Source organism: Neolamprologus brichardi, chromosome 7, assembly GCF_056152115.1.
Source record: "Neolamprologus brichardi isolate AB-2024 chromosome 7, ASM5615211v1, whole genome shotgun sequence".
Lineage (NCBI taxonomy): Eukaryota > Metazoa > Chordata > Actinopteri > Cichliformes > Cichlidae > Neolamprologus > Neolamprologus brichardi.
Genome location: NC_142110.1, coordinates 65,250,752 through 65,267,505, shown reverse-complemented (window position 1 = coordinate 65,267,505; position 16,754 = coordinate 65,250,752). Strand labels below are relative to the sequence as shown.

Sequence of the window (16,754 nt, the reverse complement as noted above, 5' to 3'; positions counted from 1 at the left end):
ATTTCACAGGAACATGATGTTGAGACCCCTTATGGGATGCTGCATGTGGTGATCCGAGGGGCGCCCAAGGGAAACAAGCCCGCTATCCTCACCTACCACGATGTGGGACTGAACCGTGAGTATTGTGTTGGTGTCTTAACAGATGCTCCTGTTTCTGCACTTATCAAAGGTGATAATTGGATTCCTACCTTCACTTTGCACGCTCACACACACAAACACACACACAAACACACACTTTTTCAGCCTGAGTCACATTTAAAAGATGCACGTGTATTGGATTGGATTTTTATTAATTAATTTCTTAAAAAATAATAATTATTAAAGAAATCAGCTTGATATAAACTGAATGTGTCCCATTCAAGAAAATGTCTTTTGACCAGATTACATGAAATGAACATTTTACGTTGTACTTATGTAACAAAATTTACATGTAATCAAATGACTTCGAGTCAGCAGTTTGGGGCATGTATAGTATTTCAGTGGTGGACGGTCATCGTAACCATGGTCAAATATTTGTGAATCATGCTGACAGTTTTTTATAGTCTTGGCTCTCCATGATGTCAGCTCTCGCCACGAACACAGGGGAAGCCCACAACTAATGTTCAAACCTGCTGTTTACAAGAGCCAGCCAATCAGAAGAAACTTGGCACGAACATGAAAGTGTCTCTGTGTTTCTGACAGACGATGCACTGAGTCACTGCACCAGAGTCCAGTGCAACATAATTAAGGATCAATTTGAAGAGGGACTCATTCAAAGCTCCTTCAGTCGTTTCCAATCACTAGTATAAAGGTTTCCTCTAAAACTAGCACAGCAAAGACTTCATCATCTCACAGAGACAAATCAAAACCATTACATTACTTAACCCTTTAAAGCCGGTCGGAGCGGGCACGCTCCGTTTTGCGTAACTATTTTTAAATCCTGGTAGCTCTGCAACCACGTAAGCTAGCGCAATAACTTTTTTTGCATATGAAACCGGAGGAGTTGTTCTTACATCGTATGCCATCAGCTTGTCCTCGGTCACAGTTTTCTTCCACATATAGTTTTGCAAAAACTGCATAAAAAGCACTTGCAGCAACAAAAACATAATATTCCAGAAACTCGCTTTGCCGATACGATCAGCTGTTCATAACACTTCCTACTCCATCAGCGTGAACTATCGCATGTCCGCCATGACCTGCCTGAAACCGGAAGTGACGTCATTTTCGCGGAAATGTAGTTTTTTACCATCAGGGCCTCATGAGCCTATACTGGTGTTTAGTTAAGTTTGACTTTATGACTTCCTGTGTCGTTTCTGGGATGCTTAGGACTCATATTGCACTGCTGGAAATAGTTTATTTTGATGCATATGCTGCTTTTTTGCAAATTTGCATTATAATATTTATTTTCGTTTTTCCTGCAGTATATAAAAATTGGTGTATTTCAAAAATAAAACTATGAAGACACTCAAAATAAATTTCCTGTGGTGGGAAACTAGTTTGTGCAACTTTTTTGTATTTACAGTTTTGAGGGATAAGCCTCTTAAATTTCTCTAACTAGAAATATATGTTAAAAAAACAAAAACGATTTTCAATTTTTTTGTAGTTTATTGCACTTTTTTGCAATTTATGTAATTAATATGCACTTAATGCAGACATATTATTAAAATCTAGGCTGTAATGGTTGTATTGATGTATAGCAACTTGAAATGCTCCCAAAAATGGCTCCACAGCATGTAAATATATAATATAAGCTCTGGCGGACTTGGTTCTACGGTAGGTCTTAAAGGGTTAAAAAGCTGCGTGCATTTGGTGCTTGACAAGATGAATTATCTTTGACAAGAAAACATGTTGTCATCATTAGATAACACATCATCGCGACTTGATTTTCATTCCATGCACCAAGAGCTGGATGCTGTCATCACACTCCCATCATTGTGCAAAGTCACCGAGTGCACTTAATTTAATTTAATGAGGCATATACATAGGTGGGGTAAAAAAAAAAAAAACAATGAAAAAAAACCAAAGCATTTGTCTTAAATTGAGATGCTGAGAGGCATCGATGAAATGTAGGTCAGAAAAACATGGACATCCTGCAGAGGGAGGCGAGGCCAGCGGCACTGCGGTGCTGCTTTGATGGGTGGAGGTGGGATAAGGAGGGTGGGGTGAATTAGGATGGTATAAGAGGAAGCGGAGGTGATATATGTGTGACTGCAAATATCTGACTACATTTTTCTGCATCAGTCTGTCTCAGGTGGGGAAAAAACCCACAGAAATCCACTCGCTCCAGAAAAAAAAAAATATTATTATGCATATAGAAAATGTTCTGCTGCAGCAGCAGAAGCACGGGGCTATTAGTATTCACAGCTAGTCACTAAATCAGTTGACTGCAGCACACAATCACACAGGATGGAGCAAGAGCGAGGGATGAAAGGAGTCACAGTAAAAAATAGAAAGCATAAAGAAAAATTGGTGGGGGGCTTATTGTTCCATTAAAATGACTCCCAATCAGCAGATGGCACAGCAATCTGCCAGTTCCCTCTATTAAAAACACAGATCAAGAGAGAACAAGAGAACAGGAGGGGGGCTGGGAAAAAATAGAAAGTGAAATAAAGATAAAGAGATTAGGAGTGCAGCAAAAAGAGAGAGAGGCCGAGGGAGAGGAGAAGGGCTCATTTAAGAAGTAGAAATCGGGTCACGGAGTAGAAATTGTTAGGAAAGAAAATAAAGTGTGCATCTAATTGTACAGGATGCTGAGGAAGAACGAGAAGCAGATAAAGAAAGTACAGAGGGAGAAAGTAGGTCACGGAGTCAGTAGGAGTATAACGTGAAAGAGCTTCGCGGTGATTCAGCGTGTTGGCGATGAGAAACTTCTCACGTCAGTGGTCACGTAGCATTCGTATTATTGCCCGCGAGCCGGCACTGCGGCAAAGTCAGAGCGTCCAGCTCCCCTCCCCTGCTTTTCATCTCTAACCTAGTTGTCTTGTTAATTGGTCCGTTTAATTAACATTGCTCAGGCAGAGCCCAAGGAGGAAACAATGTTGCTGCATGGCTTCACTGAGTCTGACACACACGAGCAGAAAATAGGCCAACTGCAGAGGCGGTGGGAGGAGGGCATAAGAGAACTGACATCTTTTATACATGAAGCTTTTTCAGAATTTAATGTTCTCTGTGGTGGTTCGGGAAATAGAGCTCTACAGTGAAGGAAATCCTCCGTGACACACTGGAAATAAATCTGACATTCCTTCCAAGAAGAGAATATGGATCGTCTCTTTTTTGTGCAATGAATGTCCCACTACTGCATATGCAGCATCTGCACGCAGCCCGTGGCTATTCTCACTGTTTTCTCATCACCGAGCATTAAGCAGTAAAGTGTAAAAACCACATTAAAATAAAGAAATTCATCAGTTCAGTTAGAAACAAAGGTGAAGAAAAGCTGTGTGTCAGATTTGCTAGAAGGAGCCTTTGCCTTTCCTTGCTGGCAGAGGATGAGCTGCACAGATGGCCACCTTCAAGATCCTCTCGGAGTGTGGTGCACATTCGATGTGATCCCGTTCCTCTGCTCCCAGCCCTCCGTCCTCTCACCCTGTGCTACCTCTGCTTATTTCCTCACTCTCCTACAGACAAGCTGTGCTTCAACGCTTTCTTCAGTAATGAAGACATGCAGGAGATCACCAAGCATTTTGTGGTGTGCCACGTCGATGCCCCGGGACAGCAGACTGGAGCATCACAGTTCCCACAAGGGTACAAAAAAAATCTAATAAATGGAGAATTATTTATTCTTCCCTGATTAATTATCTCGTAGTGGAGTCATTTACAAACTGAGAAGTTTTATAGGTTTTTATGCCTTAAATCATTAATTGAATTAATGTCTTAAATTGTGATATTCCCTTTATTGATTATATTATAGAATAATTTTATTATCTAGTTTTATTGTATTTATTTATGGGGGTGTAATGGTTTTACATTTGAAAAGTCTTATTATGAGCTGGTCAGTCCAAAAATTATTATTATTCAAACTTGTGATTCCTATTAAGCAGTTTCCTTAATAGGAATCACAACAAACAGAAAGACAAAAAGGGTAATTTCATTCATCGATGGTCATCAATGATAGTGCATAATATGTTTAAACATGAGTGCAGATGGTGCCATTATCTAAAACCATTAACTGAGATCCTGCACATAGAACTCTATATAATTAGTTTCACTTTAAACAGCATCTATTTACACAGCATAACGGGTGGTTGACATGTGAAAGAAAAACGTTGGGAATAACTCATCTGAGTTCCGAATCTGATAGATTTTTAAATTGTTTCGAGTGAAATGAGCCATTACTTTCTCTCCATAGGTACCAGTACCCCACCATGGACCAGCTGGCTGGCATGCTGCCCACTGTTGTGGAGCACTTTGGGTGGGTGCTCTGTGCTTGGAATTTACAAAAATTCTGTATTTTTCTTGTATTTTGGAGCCCGTTCTCACTCCCGAGGTGTAACATGCCGACGTTTTGTCACGTCCCGCGGCGTTCCTGAGGAACGCGAAAGGAGACCTTCGGCGTTCTTATGGTACGCGGCGGGTTATGGGCGAAATCCAGTGCAATGACGCTCCCGCGGTAATAGACGTCCCAGCCCTGTATTCCAGCCCTAAACCTAACCTTATCCCTAGCCCTAAACATAACCTTTTTCCTGACCTTATCCATGACTTTAATTATGTTAAATAGCGTGTTTCTAAGCGATTTGAAGAAAAAGAGCGAACATGTGTAGATTGAGTCCATACGGTTCTCATATTTCCTCATTTTCCGAGGTCGTCATTTAGGAACGTGGTGGGTAGCCGAAAACGTAATATGTTGACGATTTGTCACCTAGCGTAAAATGTTACGCTTTGGGAGTGAGAACGTGTTGCATTTTCATGTTAAATTGTTCAAAATCAGAGAAAAATGTTTCTGCTCCCATTTGTGTTCTACACAAAATCACCTCACATGAAAACGAGTGTCATTCATTTTCAGTTCATTTAATGACAACTGTAGAAAATTTATTTATAGGACTAGAAAATATCAGATGTTGCCAGCTGGATATAATTTTAGTCTGAGCCTACAGTACCTTTCATGTCTTAGATATAGAACACTTTGCACGTATTAATTTCCCATCTGTGTGTCCTACAGTAGTTTTCTGTCATGTAGGCACTGCAGCAATACACGTGGTATCCACACATATGAATTATTTAAACCATCGCATCCTTATTTGTCTGGCAAACATTTGTCTTGATGGATCGTTGATCTTGTTTAGATTCAAGAGCATCGTTGGAATCGGTGTTGGAGCTGGAGCTTATATTCTGGCCAAATTTGCTGTAAGTCAAAAGTTATTCATTGTTATTTATGAAACAACAATAGCATTTCCATTTAGGTGTGCAAAAAGATTCTATTGTCTTTTACGCTCAGCTGATCTTCCCTGAGCTGGTAGAGGGTTTGGTTCTGCTCAACATCGACCCCAATGGCAAGGGATGGATTGACTGGGCTGCTACCAAGGTACCTCTCCTATACTGTGTCCATCCATTAATCCATCCATTTCCACATTTATGAGCCTACATATGCCTTTTATATTTCTCATTGCGATAACTCTCTGTTTCCCTTAGCTGTCAGGTCTGACCAGCACTCCGCCGGATACGGTGCTGCCACATCTTTTCAGCCAGGTAAACTCACCTTTAAACATAATGTTGTTTAATTTCCAGTGTGCTTAAGTTTCTGAGGTCAAAGTCATTGCAGGTGAAAACCATAGAAACCTAACCCTAATCCAAACCCCATTAGAATATGAGATTTTTGCTCTCTCCAAAAACTGTTTATGTTAGGGAAAAACATTGTAATTGTCCAAAAACATTACAATTACAGTTATTGTTCAAGCATGACGGAAAAACAGGAAGAAAATACGTTTACTGTAATTCTTTGAAGTTTAATAACAGGTTCCTCATTCTAAGAAGCAATTATGATTTTCTGTGTTCCCTGATTGACAAAACTTTGGGGAACAATTTCATCAAAACAATGAAAACAAACATCAAGTATTCGGATTACCAAAGGGACCAGGTACGGTTAGGGTTTGCATTCAGCACCAGTTCAGTGGGGGCTAAACCTCACAGAGCAGCACAAAAATTAAAAAAAATACAATTTTAATAAAGTAATTTTGTCATCGTCCAACTCGACTGATTATTTATTCTTGTATAACTGCGAGTACTACTGACCACGGCTGTATTTCTGTGCAGGAGGAGCTGGTGAGCAACACAGAGCTGGTGCAGAGCTACAGGCAGCAGATCAACAACAACATCAACCACTTCAACCTGCAGCTTTTCTGGAACATGTACAACAGGTGGAAGCTCAAACTATTTTTAAGTCATATAAATATGTGTAATATGAATAATAAACGTAACAAACAAACTCGTCTATCTTGTCTTGCCCCTTTCAGTCGGAGGGACCTGGAGATGAACCGCAGTGGGACAGTGCTTAACGCCAAGACCCTGAAGTAAGTCTTCAGATGTGCCATCACAGCACAGTGTTATGTAAGGTTTAGTGGAGGTTAAAGCTTTTATTTTTATTAATTTTGGACAGACTGACACACCACTGGAATCAGCTGACCAGCTGTTAGAATAATGAGTTTCTTGTGTTGAGTAAATACAGTCACGTGATATTATAAACAGCTATAAAAGATTAGATAATATAATGTAAAAGATCCTCTTGTAAAAGGCATCTTCAAACATGTAGTCTGGACCCGACAGCAGAACAACAGACATATATTTAATCTGAGAGTTACGTGTGCTGTAAGTGATAATTAGCAAAATCATGTCAATGCTTAAAATTTTTAAGATGTTCACAAAGAATACTGATGGCCTCTAGGTGTCCTGTGATGTTGGTTGTTGGAGACAATGCGCCTGCAGAGGAAGGAGTGGTGAGTCATTGTTCTTTTTCTTGCTGTTTGTCTAAAGCCAGTTAAGACAAACAAAAAATCTTTCAGTTGGATTCATATTTTATATTCATTACTTGGATAGCTACACTGATCAAAATCTTCTCTTTCCTTCTTGCAAAACATCAAAACTTTACATTTATTCCGACCAATGTTTCTGGCAATGTGACAAACATTAGTGTAGTTTATGCTCTTTTAGCTTCGCTTTTGGTCTCCACCAGCTCCTTAGAGAAAGATCTGGTTCTTTAGTTGCTAAATGCTCACGTGTTAATCACTAACCGTGTTTGTCTGATGTAGGGAATCAAGTATAAAGGGAAATTTAACACTTTTAAGCCGGTCGGAGCGGACACGCTCCGTTTTGCGTAACTATTTTTAAATCCTTGTAGCTCTGCAACCACGTAAGCTTGCGCAATAAATTTTTTTGCATATGAAACCAGAGGAGTTGTACTTACATCTTATGCCATCAGCTTGTCCTCGGTCACAGTTTCCTTCCACATAAAGCTTTGCAAAAACTGCATAAAAAGCACTTGCAGCAACAACAACATAATATTCCAGAAACACGCTTTGCCGATCCGATCAGCTGTTCGTAACACTTCCTATGTCCATCAGCGCGAACTATCGCATGTCCGCCTTGACCTGCCCGAAACCGGAAGTGATGTCATTTGCGGAAATGTAGTTTGTTTGTTTTTTTTACCATCGGGGCCTCATGAGCCTATGCTGGTGTTTTTAAAAGTTATGTTTGACTTTATGACTTTCTGTGTCGTTTCTGGGATGCTCAGGACTCATATTGCACTGCTGGAAATAGTTTATTTTGATGCATATGCTGCTTTTTTGCAAATTTGCATTATTATATTTATTTTCCTGCAGTGTATAAAAATTGGTGTATTTCAAAAATAAAACTATGAAGACACTCAAAATAAATTTCCTGTGGTGGGAAACTATTTTGTGCAACTTTTTTGTATTTACAGTTTTGAGGGATAAGCCTCTTAAATTTCTCTAACTAGAAATATATGTTAAAAAAACAAAAACGATTTTCAATTTTGTTGTAGTTTATTGCACTTTTTTTTAAATTTATGTAATTACTATGCACTTAATGCATACATATTATTAAAATTTGGGCTATAATGGTTGTATTGATGTATAGCAACTTGAAATGCTCCCAAAAACGGCTCCACAGCATGTAAACATATAATATAAGCTCTGGCGGACTTGGTTCTATGGTAGGTCTTAAAGGGTTAAGGTGTGTTGCCACCAGTAAGGACACCATGAATGCACTAAAGCTCCATAAAAACAATTGTAATGCTTGACCAATGCATTCATTGGGGTATTTAACAAAAAAATACACTCTCCCTGTTTAGGTACCAAACATGATCCCGCACAGGTTTTATATTGGTCACGCTCCAAATGGCCTTAAACCATTAGTAGCAGAACCTCTACTCTGTTACCATTAAAGCACTTTAATAACAGCTGAATAAGTAGCTGAAACCCCTTGTCAGGGACCAAGCAGTAAAGCATAAAGGACACAGGTGTTTTAATTCAAAAAGGGGGTTTTATTGACCCAGAAATATGAAAATATATTTAACAAAGCCAAAACTTAAACAGGCAGACCAATAAAAGAGGTCAACTCAAGATAATAATTAACAAAACCTCAAACAAACATAAGATAAACTGACCTGCTGAAATGACACACGGGGGAACTTAAATACTGGTTTAGCTAAACCAAATGACACACACGGGGGAAAACAGAATGGCTGCCATATAAGCAACTAATACAAAACAATTAAACAAACATGAAACACCCCCCAGGCAATGAAGCATGTGGTGCTATCCAATTAGGCTGTCAGTGGTACTTCAGCTCTCCCAGCTTTTTGCCAGACAGGAGGAGAAGCCAACCCCCAGGTAACTCAAACAAAGATGTATTACTATAACATAAAACAGAACTTTGACCTTGCAAGGTTAATATGTGCGCACGCCATATAAACATTGGAAGGTGTGATGGAAAAATAAATACATTTAATAAAGAAACAATATTGAACAATAAGTAGAATATTTTAAAGTAGTGACTGTAAATTAAACTAAAGTGAATCAACGGGTGGTGAGGTGTGGAGCTTACCATGTGTGGCATGCCATCACACGCCTAAACACACATTAAAGCTGAAGATTCAGTGGATAAGTCTCTGCAGGTTTTAAACATTCCTCACTTGATGAACTTATCTTTGATAAAATGTGCAGAGTGGGATCACTTAGGCTTGTATGACTATTTTGAGGGGACTGTGACCTTTGTGTCTCATCGTGTAGTCGCCGTGCTTCATCAGTTTCTTCTCGTCTATATGTTGCTTCTATAAATTCCCCACAGAGCTGACTCAGTTTGTCAGAGTAAATAAAAATTAGCTTACCAGCAGACCCTCCCCTCCTTCTTCCTCCACCTGTTCAGTATTTTGTTCTCACTCTGTGCTCATTCATGAATAAAGAAACAGGTCAGCCAGCAGAGACATCTCTACAAGCCTCCTTCTCCCCTGCCTGTCTGCATTACTATAGGTGTACTATAGGCGTGTGTGTCTATTTGTGTACGTGTTCTCCAGAGGCCAGATGGCCTCGCTCTCGCTCTGGGGCTGTCTGAAGTGGCCCAGATATGTGTGCTTCTGCACCAGTTAATCTGCCGCCTGTTCAAATTGATATCAAATCACTCTGTGAGATGGAGAAGGAGATGCAGGGAGAGTGATGTTGTTGTTATAAAACCTCTTGAAAAGATAGAAGGATGAAGAGATGGAAGCAGGGATGGAGGGAAGGGAAGCAAGGAAGTGAGAGATGCGAACAGAGGTTAATTTATTGGATGTGACAGATGGAGGTCATATTAATATTTCATGTGTGCTGATATGACCAGCTGAGGCTGCTGAGTATGCTCCACCTACTTGACGCTTTTCTTTCTTGCTTTTTTTGTAAATATTCTTATACATATTTCCCTTTACTTATTAATTTGCATGCTCCATCTGCCTGGCAATTTTGCAATAAAGGCAATAAAGGCAATTTCTATTCCATTCTATTCTGTTAATGCAGAGTGAGTGGAATATGGAGAGATGCATATTTATCAGAGTCACATTTGCATTTCCTGCAACTAATTTGCAACTGTTTTGTTGTAGCTATGCAAATAATTTGTAATTGATATGCAGTTTTGTATCAGCAGATGACGCTCGTCTAAAAATGTTTTTAAGAAAAACACTTATTTTATTCAAAAAAAGTGCAGACGTGCATTTATCTCACAGTTATACGTGTTTATTTTGTCAAGATTACCAAAAATGTATTTTTGGAATCTGTGTGAAGGATTAAAGATTAAATGCAGCAGAGAGCAAAAGCATGTTCTCGTTGGTTTGTGTGCGATGCCCTGAATGTGCTTTTGCATGTCCACATGTGAGCAGTTAGGCATCGTTTGTGTTTCTGTGCACATCTGTGTGTGCGCACACTGCGGATGAATCTTATCCTGCTGGAGTGAGTCATCTCTGCAGCATACTGCAGTATCTGGGTCATCTCCATATATGGACTATACATTCACCGTCTCTGATAAAGTCCTCACACTGTTTATCTTGGAGTTGAACGTTTTCCATCTATAGCAAGTGTTTCAGTGTGTGTTGAAAGCATGCCAGCACTCTATATGGGTTAGTAGTTTAAGGTGTGTCGTGTCTTTTTTAATTATAGCAAGCAGGTTCATTTGGCTTTATAGCTGTTGCTTGCTCACTGCAATTTGCATTTTCAGATCTTAGACTTGATTCTTGCACTGAAGTCTAAAATCAATAGAATTACAATATCTTCTTTAAGATAGGCCAACGGTGGATGTTAGTTATGAACTCACTGTCAGCTCACATTTCCCCAATCAACCTATGAGTGTGTTCATCAGGGTTTTAATAGTTTTGCAATTTTCATTAGTTTTTATTTTTATATAGTTTTGACTTCAGATTTTCAATTTTATATCAGTTTTAATTAGTTTTTACCAATTGTTTGCTAGTTTAGTTTTTATTTTTTTGAAAATCCTTAGTTTCAGTTTAGTTTTGATTAGTTTCAGTTATAGTTTTAGTTGTGTTTGCAATAATTAAGTGTAACAAAATCCCAGTTTCATCATATCAGTCATTCTGCTCATCCTTGGGTATGTTGCTATTCCAGCTACCATACTGCACCCTGGACAGGTCGCCTGTCTGTCGCAGGGCTAACATGCAGAGACAGACAACTCACATTCCCACCTATGGGTTCTTTAAATAAATAAATAAATAAATAAAGGCAGATGAACAACCATTGATACCAGGCAACTATAAAATGTATATCTTGGCCCCAATGAGACTATTAACTCTCGCAGCACCGGGTGTTCGTAATTTTGGTTCAAGTGAATTGATAAACTTTTTGAAGGCAATTGACTCACACAGTTGTGTAGATATCCCCGTCCTGTTGTCTCGGGATGCATCATTGCCTGGGGTTAGCTTCTGTTTTCTGGGGATGAGGGTTGAGTGTGCTCCCTTACCTTCTCAAGGTAACCTAGGTTAGCCTTCTTGTGTGAGCTTTTCAAGTGCACTTTAAGGTTTGTGGGATTTTTTTCCCTTTAGAAATGTCCCTCATAATTTGTCTCTTTCCACTACAAGACACTTGCTTTATCCAAAACACAGTCATATTCAAAGTAATCCCAAATTGGACTCTGGCTCCCGACTTTTTCTGACATGATTCTGCGCGTGGACGGAGCAGCAACACAGACGACTCGACTAACGTGCTGCCACCTGCTGGCATAATGAGACACAGCAAGAAAAAAAAAATCTGGAAACTAAACTTCATTTTCACCCTTGACTATTGTATGACACGCACACATCAATGAAAACTAAACACATTTTTGCTATAGATTCAGTTAATTTTCATTCCAGTTTTAGTTAGTTTTCTTTTTTTTGTTTTTATTTTTATTTCCGTTAACGAAAATGTTTTTTCACTTCTAGTTTTCGTTATTTCGTTAGTTTTCGTTAATGATAATAACCTTGGTGTTCATATGTAAGGTTTGGCACAATATGGCCAATCACATGGACATGAACAACAGCAGAGCCCCAAAAAGAAAACCAAGCAATATAGCCAAACAGATCTGAGGAATTAAAAAATATAATCCAAGCTAAAAGTGACACAGTAAAACCCGGATGGAAGTCTCTGCTGCGTATTAGGCATAACTGGTTAAATGGTACATGACATGTACCCTTGTAAAAGATGAAAAGTTTTACTCTTTTCCCTTTGGATTAGGGGTAAGTTTGGTAATATCTGTGTCACGGTTCGCGAGGCGAGCCGTATGGCATTATTAAAGGACCCAAGATGCGGCACAACTGAGGTGAGGAAGCTTTATTAAAGGAGCGTGCTCAAACAAAGGCGAGGGTGGCAAAAAACAGAACTGAGTAAAACCTAAACTGGGAAACTAAGCTTAGAAAATAAAGCTGAAACCTAGAGACACACATGGAGATGCAGGGAGACATGGCGAGACAACCAGAGATGATAGAGGAAGATACGCAGACGAACCAGCAACTAACAGAGGCAGACAGGTTTAAATACAGAGAAGGATAACGAGGGAATGAGACACAGAAGGCGGGAACAGCTGGGAGTAATCAGACATGACGGGACAGGGGAAACGTAAACTGAACATACTGAGATCAGACACGGACCTTCAAAGTAAAACAGGAAACACACACACACGCAAAGACACAGACTCAGTGTCACAATCAGCAGGGCTGACTGTGTGTAGAGTGAAGGGTGGACCGAAACGCAGACGAAAACAAAATGTGAAACATGACTTGAATAACAGAAAACGAGCCGTTTATTGAGGCTGGCAAAATTACTGTAAACAAAAGGCAAAATGCAAGGCTAACAATAAACTAAACTGGGTGAGCTAAATTAACTAAAAACCTACAACAGGAACATGGACTTGACATGAGGAAACTTGACACAACTTCTTGGCTTGAAAACAAAGCAGACGATCTGACAATGACACACTGAAAACAGAGGACTTAAATAGACAGGAGGTGATTAGGGGAAGTGGGAACACATCGAGGAACAGCTGATTGACATGAGCCTAATGACAGGACAGGGGAAGTGAAACTAAATACAATGAACAAAGAACACATGGCTCCTTCAAAATAAAACAGGAAACACTGAAACTAGACATGACAACAAGCTTAACAGACCTAACACGTGATGAATGATACAAGAACTCAAACATAGAAACCAAGGAAACAATAAATAATAACTGCCTTTCCTTAACTAAAGCTAAATAGGAATGACACAAACTAATCACAAATCTAAAATGAGACAAATACAAAATGAACTCAGAGCGCTGGGTCAGAGACCCAGCCTGTGACACTCAGAGACTTGGGCTAAACACAGAGACCTGACTACACTAGAGGGAATACACAGGCAGGGATGACACCAAACAGAGGGAGTGCAAACTAAACCCTGGGAAACCAAAACACAACAGTCATAATACATAAAACTACATAAAAGTACAAAAAGTCACCGACCCAGGACCATGACAATCTGTCACATTTGCTCAGTCAGAAGAGGGTGAGCTCTGCCTATGCAGCTTACCTGTACAGGAAACATCCAGAATCTGTTCTAATGGTCATCAAACCATGTTTTTATTGATTTATACTGAGGTTTCAAAACTCATCATAAAGGTACAGTGGAGGTCATCAAATGTCAACTTTATGGGGGAAACTCCAAGAAGCCAGTGTTATCTTGTGTGATCTTGTTAATCTCTTTTAAGTGTTACTGTATGTGTGCAGAAAATTACATAGTTTGGGAAACATACTGATCATGGTGTCACCAATCTTGCTAGTGTGACTTTTGGCCCCCGGCTCTGTATTCTGCAACAATTTTTGACGTAACCAGTGAGGCCATGCAAACAGTAACTCACTTATTTTGCCTGAGAGTAAAGGAACGCCTTTCAACAATATATTTTTGTGTGTTATTACGTTTTTTAAAAATTGTATATACCTCAATAAAACACTCTGAATTTCCCTGTATCTAAATAAATGTGATTGTACTTGAATGTTATCTGTAAATGTGCAGACATTTATGTTATGTTGCATGCAGAAAGACGTGATTGTTATTGTTGTCGCATCTGATCTGGCTTAGTCAGCTCAACCTGCTGTTTTGTCTTTAAGGTCGAGTGTAACTCCAAACTGGACCCGACCAACACCACCTTCCTGAAGGTAAACGTTTGCCTTCGTTTCACCTACTGCTGCTGTAGATTCACCGAAGCAACATTTTAAAGTCAGACACACAAAGGAAAAGTAGACGTGTGATCATCAGCAATAAAACAACTTGTTTCAGTTTTGAATAATTTTCTAAAAAAGCGATTTTGACCCTTTTTAATTTAGTGTTGTGTTGTTCAAAGAAATATGTTTAATTTTGGTAAACATCCTAAATAGCTATTTCTTAATTACTCTACATTGGAAGTAATTCAGTGTGTAGAAGTTGCATAATAAATCTGAAAGCATTTATGAACATATTCACAAACAGTAATAGTTTTAGAAATACTTGGGTCGATATATTCTGACAGAATGTTTCATAAAGAAGAAAATACAAGAAAAAGAATAACATAGACATTGTTTACCTTGATGATAGACCACCAAAGACACCAAACTTGAACAAATAAGAGAGATAGATAGATAGATAGATAGATAGTAGGGGTGCAACGATACACAAAATTCTCGGTTCGGTTCGATACTTTGGTGTCACGGTTTGATATTTTTTCGATACAAAAAAGTGCTCATGCCTTTTTAATTTGTCATTTATTAAAATTATAAATATATATTTTAACTCAAAAATACAGTTTTTAAATTTAATGTTGCTGAAACAACAAAGTAATAAAAAAAAAAATCTATCTGATCGAGAAATCACTCATCTTTGGAAAAGAGAGTTTATTACAGAGAAATGTCTCTTTCCAAAATAAAAGCTATACTATACGCTTCTTCTGGGCTATATTCTCAGCAGCATATTAAACATATCAGGTCCCTATAAGGGGAATCATGTGCTAACGGCTGTCTAAATGACTCGGGTAAAGTTTGTAGCATGCGTGCTTGTTGTTTTTGCCTGCTTCCACTTGTCTTTGCACTAGGATGATGTCGGAGTAAATGTGCAGTCATATTCGTTGTGCTCCCACTAGTGCTGTCAGCGTTAATCTGAAATGACGTTAACGCCACAACACGGCAAATCTCCGTTAACGAGCTACCGCGGATCGCCCCGTGTGTGGGGCTGGACTGTGTCAACATGTTAACGAGCTAACTGCGCTAACGCACTAGTTCCCACCCATGTAATTGAGCATTGCGTGGCACATCCGACATACTGTTTCACTTTTGTCCATGACGCGCTTACCTTCAGGTTCATACGTCACATGAAAACCAAAATAGTTCCAAACGCCAGATCTGAATGAGGGTGGGGGAGGTTCAATTTGCCATGTTGCAACGAGCTTAGCTAGCTTGCGCTGCGCTCAGTGAATCTGCGTTCGACTACTCCACCTAGGCTGCACTGTCGAGCGCAGATCCACTGAGCGCTCAACACAGACAGCATCGTCAGAAGGAAAGTTGATAAAATAAATTAAAAATGTTGTATCGTTCGATACATATGCGTACCGAACCGAAAGCACTGTATCGAACGGTTCAATATCGATACGAGTATCGTTGCACCCCTAATAGATAGATAGATAGATTTGTCATATTCTATGGGGAAGGACTGACAGAAGAAGAGCTGTCAGTCACCACAGATAGCAGACAGAGATGGTTGATTGATCATATGCTAGTTGGCTGATGGCTGCTGTCTCTTCCCGTGGCAGATGGCTGACTCTGGTGGACTGCCCCAGCTCACACAGGTAACACAAACAAACCACTTTGCATCATGAAGATGTTGCTACACAAACAAATCACATAAAAACACCACAGAGCACGAACTCACCATCCACATTTAAGACACTGTTTGCTCAGAATTCAGTGGAATAAAAACTCTGATGTGTGTTTTTTTCCAGCCCGGCAAACTGACAGAAGCCTTCAAGTATTTCCTGCAGGGGATGGGCTACAGTAAGTCTCCAAACCGCCATCGTTAGTGAGAGTGGGATTTAATGTTTTTTGTTTTATTTTTAAAATTTACTTTCAGGTGTATTTTTTGTAGTGTCGAGTGAGTGTGCTATGATGTATTTTATGCAGAGGGTTATGACCAATATTAATCTTGCCCTCTGTCTTCCTTGCCCCGTTCTTTCAGTCGCTAATGTGAAGGATCGGAGGTTGAGTGGAGGGCCAGGTACTTCCTCCTCCCCGTTCACCTCTGACCTGTTATTGCCCTATTCAATGACTGTGGCATTTTAGAATTTCTTTTGAATTTCATTTGGTTGTGAATATAATATTTTGGGCTGCAATTATTATTATTATGGTTATTTTTTTTACTTTTGCTCTCATTTTTGGAGTTTCTTTTATCCTAAGGACATTAACCCCCCCATCTTTGTTTTATCAAATATAATTTTTCCACCAATGGAAAAATATACTGCCCTTACTTCCACTCCCCCCATTCCTTTATCATTGCATCTCCAGTCCTGCTCTTTGCATGGCGTTCAGCTAGCTTTGAGCAAAGACTTTCAGACTAAGTTAACAATAATTCACCATGTCTTTAAAAAACGTAAAGTTGTTTTTAGTTACACTGGTTAAAAATTTATTTTTCCCTTGTATCACAGAAAGATGGAATGAAATGAACTGAACTTTGTTTAGAAGATTTTAAAAAGCATAGCTTACCTGATAGGAGAATTTTAAGTCCAGAGCTTTGAGTGTTTTTCTGCAAATA

The 16,754-nt window shown here is 39.3% G+C and overlaps 1 protein-coding gene across 5 annotated transcripts in view; it reads left to right on the top strand.

The window, feature by feature from the left end:
* Positions 1 to 16,754, top strand: part of ndrg4 (NDRG family member 4) — a 78,873-nt gene that overhangs the window by 57,580 nt on the left and 4,539 nt on the right. For 4 of the 5 annotated variants that reach the window (XM_006805368.3, XM_006805366.3, XM_006805369.3 and 1 more), the window contains 13 exons: positions 10 to 115; positions 3,600 to 3,720; positions 4,325 to 4,387; positions 5,259 to 5,319; positions 5,411 to 5,497; positions 5,605 to 5,661; positions 6,226 to 6,329; positions 6,426 to 6,482; positions 6,854 to 6,905; positions 14,090 to 14,137; positions 15,760 to 15,795; positions 15,949 to 16,000; positions 16,182 to 16,220. In XM_006805368.3, coding sequence (XP_006805431.2) covers positions 10 to 115; positions 3,600 to 3,720; positions 4,325 to 4,387; positions 5,259 to 5,319; positions 5,411 to 5,497; positions 5,605 to 5,661; positions 6,226 to 6,329; positions 6,426 to 6,482; positions 6,854 to 6,905; positions 14,090 to 14,137; positions 15,760 to 15,795; positions 15,949 to 16,000; positions 16,182 to 16,220 — 883 coding nt within the window. The remainder of the gene's footprint in view (positions 1 to 9; positions 116 to 3,599; positions 3,721 to 4,324; positions 4,388 to 5,258; positions 5,320 to 5,410; positions 5,498 to 5,604; positions 5,662 to 6,225; positions 6,330 to 6,425; positions 6,483 to 6,853; positions 6,906 to 14,089; positions 14,138 to 15,759; positions 15,796 to 15,948; positions 16,001 to 16,181; positions 16,221 to 16,754) is intronic. The other variant, XM_006805367.3, reaches the window with a different exon arrangement.